The sequence below is a fragment of the Polyodon spathula genome, chromosome 22, assembly GCF_017654505.1.
Source record: "Polyodon spathula isolate WHYD16114869_AA chromosome 22, ASM1765450v1, whole genome shotgun sequence".
Lineage (NCBI taxonomy): Eukaryota > Metazoa > Chordata > Actinopteri > Acipenseriformes > Polyodontidae > Polyodon > Polyodon spathula.
Genome location: NC_054555.1, coordinates 21,567,396 through 21,573,395, shown reverse-complemented (window position 1 = coordinate 21,573,395; position 6,000 = coordinate 21,567,396). Strand labels below are relative to the sequence as shown.

Here is a 6,000-nt window from a genome sequence, read left to right as displayed (position 1 = left end):
CTTTTTGAGATGGCCAATGTGCAAATGTAAATGTGAAAAACTTACCTGTGTTTCAATGTAGATCAGTTCTCCTTAAGTGAAAGGAGTTTGGTGGTCACAAACTAGCCCCAGTGGAAACCAGTACAAAACCACCAGTGGGGCCCAAGCCTAATTATGAGGCATTAGGATTGCAGTCCACCAGAGGTGTGGTCCCTAAATTCTTCCTTTTGGAAGCTGAATGTAGTCTCGAACTGGCACACAATCTATGACTGTTCTTTGATTTGTGGCAAAGGAATCATTTTTAATCATATGTACAGGGAGCTGTCATTAAACTAACGTGAAGGAATGAATATGGTAATTGCTAGGCTATATTTTGTAGTTATTTATGAGTGCACTGTTTAAAAAGTAACCAGCAAATAAATAACTCACAATTCTGAAGCAGGACAAAGTAAGGAGAAGAGGCAAAAAAAAAAAAAAAACACATATTTTGTGTTCAAATTTATTAGATATTCAGTTTAGTTCCACTGTCTATATCTCTTACAGCTCACAAGTGTAACCGCAAAAGAAAAAATGTTTGACATTTTACATTCGCTACAAATTTCCCCTGAATTTCCACAGATGATCGAAAAAAAAACAAAAAGAAACATTTAAAATGATCCACAGTTCAGAAAATTAACAGTAGTCAATTTTGCAAGTAAGGTACCTTTTAAACATGATTATACTGTACATTTGTCACCCCCCTCCCCTGATAATTATGCTGTACAGAAAGTAAACTCTGTTTTTCAATGATGGTCAAGGAAAGGTGATGCCTGCATATCTGATATTCCAGGGATAGACATACCTCTGATATTGATGAATTGGAAGTTACTCAAAGTTAATAAAACCACTTTTATTACTGCACACAGAGATAGCTGTATTATCCTCATGGTAAGAGATGACCCAGTGAGTGACACAACTTCAAAACCACAGAAATTAAAAAAAAACAAACATCCAAAAAATAAAAGTGCAGTTGCCTATAGCAATTATCAAATGCATGTTGAATTGAGATACACTGCTGCTAGATTTATGAAGAACAAATAAAATATCTATCCCTAGACTCTCTCCCTTGTCGTAGCACATTGTAAATGAGCAAGGATGAAACTGCAGGCTGGGTTTGAACAAGAAGCAGATTTCTGTCCCACATACTGGTCTCCTCATTATATCCTTTCATGAAACACCATCTATTTGGATAGCAAGGATGGTATGAAAAGATAAATGCAGACATCAAGCACTGCCCTGCCACAAAGCATGTCTCCTTTCACTTTTTTATTGAAATTCTAATGTTATTAAAAGCTAGAGGATCTTAATTACAAAAACATTTCGGAATATTTCCCTGAATAAATATGTCAAATTCAGCTCTAATGAACTTGATCCCAACACCTGGAGTCATCAGCAGCAGCATTTTGTATTTTGTAAGCAAAGCCCCTATGAAATCTCTTATTTCATCACATGAAAAAATAATGCAGTTTTCAAGCATATTTTGAGGGCAAGTGCTTGAGATTAAGTCCAGGAAAGAAATAGACAAGAAAAGGCTAACCCCGAGCGCTTCAAACCTTGTTACCTGTGCTTCACTTGTGGCAGTACTTTTGCAGTTTCCTAACCCAGACAGCAATCATTTAACTCTGGCTGCCCAAGATTACTACATGAGTGAAGACTCAAAAGCTTAAAGCCGTCCTCAGCATTTACTTGCATCCAAAGGCAGAACAAACAGAAATACATAAGCTAGGAGAGAGCAATAACAAAAAGTCAAGTCTTCAGTATAACTGTAAAGCTGACATTCAAAACCTGGATTCAAAGCAGAGATGTTGAAAATGTAAATGGGGGGGGGGGGCTTGTTAAAGAAATTAAACAAGAAAACTGATGACAGCGTACAAAAATAAAAAAACACAAAAAAGGGGAAGAAAATTGGTCCAAAACCTGGATGAGTAGATCTTACCAATTAGTATTTTTTTTGTTGCTACAGTGCATTTTATTGGGAGTCGTTGGATTGTTTTGATTTTAAAATGCTGCCCCTGGTATTTACAGTGAGTATTTTTATCTATAGCTTTCAACAGGTGAGGTACAGTACTGCCGATCTCTTGTAACAAACCCCTAAATGATGTGAGAAGGTAACCGCTGTGAGCGATTGGCCTCATTCTGAGTTTGCTGCACTAGTTCCTCGCACTTGACCTTGTTTCCGAAGCTGTGGAGGGAAACAAAACGAAAGAGAAAAAATGGAGAAGTGAGTTCAACATCACAATCTTCCTTAACATTCTGTACTGAAAAAGCCAGTCTGTGATAGAGCTCGGTGTGCTGCCAATGCATTGTTAGTAACTGACAAGGTACATTTAAGCCTTGGTCACCAAAATGAGGCCCCGCCTTATACATGAACAGCTGTCTGTGGGGCAACGCCAATAGGAGTATTAAAACCTAGAATTGCAGGTTTATTTATATCCTTTAAATGTCCTCCTTATGGTGCCACCTCGTGAGGTCAATGCTTCAGTAAAAGGGATCGTATGGTTAATTGCTTGAAGAATTAACATGTAAAGGTGGGCCCAATTAACCCTTTTTAACTCTCCCCCAGGACACTCCTGTCTCCCACTTACAAGAAGGCTTTGAGTAAAAATGATAGGCTTGTGTAGCAGAGACTCTGCTACCATGGAGGTTTTATTTTAGTTATTATTATTATTAATTTATTAATTATTATTATATACTTATTAATATCATAATAATTATTTTATTAATATGTAAACCTTTAATAATAACAATAAAATTGAAACGTATTTTTAACGACACTAAAATATAACTATGCAGGAAAGTTTTGATGTAGGCTTGGAACAGAAACCAAATGTGGGACTGAATTTTTGAAAATCTTTGTAATAAAACAAAATGTCTCAAACAAAGGGCCTCATTTATTACTTGCTCCAGTGAAACATTTTCTTTCATAGATATTTAACTTTGCATTGGAGCAATGTGGTGCAGGTGGAGGCAGAGCATACTAACACAGTACAGACTCTTTTCAAGAACAGAATTCCATTGGTATGTTAAATCAGTCTCATTTGTAAAATCTGGGGCTTTTACTGTTAAGAGAACCAAACATGGGCTAGCAAGCCTCCACAACATGTCAAGCTTTGCAAGGAGACCGTAAGCATGAGTGTGCTGTCAACTGGGCCTACTTAAAACATAAATAGCATCAAATGCTATTTTAATGTGTGTGTTTCTTGTTCCCTTTTATAAATGAAATCCTTCAGAGTTGTTTTGAGTTCTGCTGCTAAAATTCTGAGATTTAATTAGTACCCCTATTGAGGTAGCTTTTAGCTATATTAACTACATGTTGAGGACAGCATTCTTCCCATTTCAGAATACTATGTGCTGGTGTCTACCTTCTCTATTCTGAAATGAGGAAATAAAAAATTAGCAGTCAGCAGTGCATTTAGTAGCATTCTACAGATACAGTTTAACACTCCATTTGAGAGCTACCTAACCTTTCAGCATGTTAAAAAATAAAAACATTAAAATGGCATTTGAAGCTATTGACTCCAACATATTTCAGCTGAAATAAATAAATATTAATGTAAGCAGAAAGTAGTTGTGGGATTATACTCACTATTTGACAGTAACTTAACTAAATACATTTAAGTTCTCTTTCATCTCAAAATAGCAGTCTGCCCAAATGAAATGTGTCATATATAGCATAAATTATTGCCCGTAGCATATTACAAGCCAATTTGATGAAAAATCCCAACATAGCCTCCCTTAATGAGTGCCATTAGTACAAGGACAGGTTCTCTAGATAATTGCAGTTGGATATATTATTTGTAGGCTCCAAATATACTTTTGAAACCAGAATATCTTTATCCCCCCTCCATCAAAGGACATAAGATTTGTTCGATTACAACATAACAAAATAACCAAGTCAGCCCATTTATGCTTCTCTTTTTCCTAGTAGCCGATTATTAAGTTCGGGTCTTAAAGGATCCCAATTATTCAGCATCAACAACATATCTCCGACCCTCTGTCCTAAGTCTATCTCCACTTCATATCTAACTGTGTCCTCTGGTCCTGGTTTCTGTGCTGCGCTTAAATATTGGTTAGGACTTGGATGCACCTAAGCATTTTACCTACTAATATGTCTTAATTATGTTCTTCATTGCCCCAAAATACAAGATTTAAAATTTGTATTTAAATCACAATATATCCTTGCTATTTTGAAAGTTTTAAGGACTAAACAGTCCATTCTAACCTGGGTCAGAACTGACCCTAATTTTAATATGGATACAAAAAACAAAATTCCTATTAAAACAATACAAGCAAGGAGAATAAATCAAGTTTTACAAAGTTGGACAGGCTAAATGAAGCAGTCAACATTTCTAGTAACTGTTTTCAGGAAGGAAAAAAAAAAAAAGAAAAAGAAAAGGAGAAACACCCACTACATTGGAAATTATCCAAAACAGTCCACCTTTCAAATGAATGGAAGCATTGTTAAAAATAAAAAGGCAGGTAGTTTTGTCAGAATTATACCAGGAGGCATCCAGATAGTATAGCATTCATGAAGCAGTAAGTGACTTTAAAAGGCACAATACTGTTTATAAAAGTGGTCATGCTTAATTGCATTGCCTAACAGGTGAATAATTTTATGAAAGTGAGTGAATTATGAAACGAGGCAAACAGAAGGGAAGATGGCCACCACCTGGAAGTGACACTGAACTGCACTCTGTGACAACCATGGCAGCATGAAATGGGCAAAAAACAAAATGCCGCAATAAGACAAGAAAAATCACCATGTTGTGCATGAGCAGTTATAAGAGCAAAAGTGAGGTATAAGGGAGAATTCTGAAATAAATAATAAAATAAAGCATGCAAGGAGTTTACAAGAGTATGGTTCTTTATTATCAGTTTTTACCATGACTTTAATACTAATAAAAAGGTGGACACACAAATGTGTAGTCATGCTATATACAGAACACTGTATAAGGTGCTGTACCAGCGGACATCTGCTCCAAGAGGTTAGAGTGGGCTTACTGGCTGCTGTGACCCAGAGTGGGTGAAAAACTCTGCTGACACAGCACCTTATACTTTATGCTTTAATAATATATAGTGAGGTAAGAGTAACAACACAGTACAGGTAATTAATGTGAAGTCATATCCATCTGATACAAAGAGCCATCTCATGCAAAGAAACAGCAGATGGCTGTATCACATCAATATCAGGCTCTATTATACATTATATTACTTATATTATTACTGTATATTAGATTAAATTATTGGATGGGACAAATAACATGATAAAGACCATGCTGCTTATATAGCCTTTATTAAGAAAGTATAGCAGATGCCCCTGGGTAACCAAGTTTTGGGACTGTTTCTACTCTATTTCCACATCTGTATAACTTGACAAAGCTTTGCCTTACACTTCCAACCAATTCAGTGGATGCAGACATGCAGTCTCAATGTATGGGCAAGTCCACACCAGACAGAGAATGTCGGCACCAACTGCTGGGGGACGTTGCATGCTTGCCTTTAACAAATGACAGTACTCTGTTTTAGTAAGGAAGCAAGTACCACTATTTTTAGGCTTTTATAATGCTCTGAAATATTGTCTACCTCGATTTATTTCATGTTTAAACAGGTCAGCGAAATTAAGACCCCTAGTTATACAATAACACAATTAGCAATTAATAATATTTTTTTTTTTTTTATATATATATATATATATATATATTATATATATATATATATATATATATATATATATATATATATATATATATATATATACACACACACACACACACACACACACACACCACAGAAAGTTATGCAAATAAAATGGTTTGCTATATATCTCTGAAGTGTTCAAGTGAAAAAGAATTAGGACTTGTCTCCCAATGCATTACTAGTTCAGGCTTTAAAACCTATTTTCGAAATAGTATTTACAACATTGGGCCTGACTTTGAACTGTAAGAGAAGGCATGGCTTTCTATTTAGTACCCAATCATGCCC

The 6,000-nt window shown here is 35.6% G+C and overlaps 1 protein-coding gene across 1 annotated transcript in view; it reads right to left on the bottom strand.

Annotated features, from left to right (window-relative positions):
- Positions 1-464: 464 nt before the first annotated feature.
- Positions 465-6,000, bottom strand: part of LOC121297163 (phosphatidylinositol transfer protein beta isoform-like) — a 63,929-nt gene continuing 58,393 nt past the window's right edge. Inside the window, exon 11 of the mRNA XM_041223253.1 lies at positions 465-2,200. Within this exon, the coding sequence (XP_041079187.1) occupies positions 2,150-2,200 (51 nt within the window). The 3' untranslated portion in view covers positions 465-2,149. The remainder of the gene's footprint in view (positions 2,201-6,000) is intronic.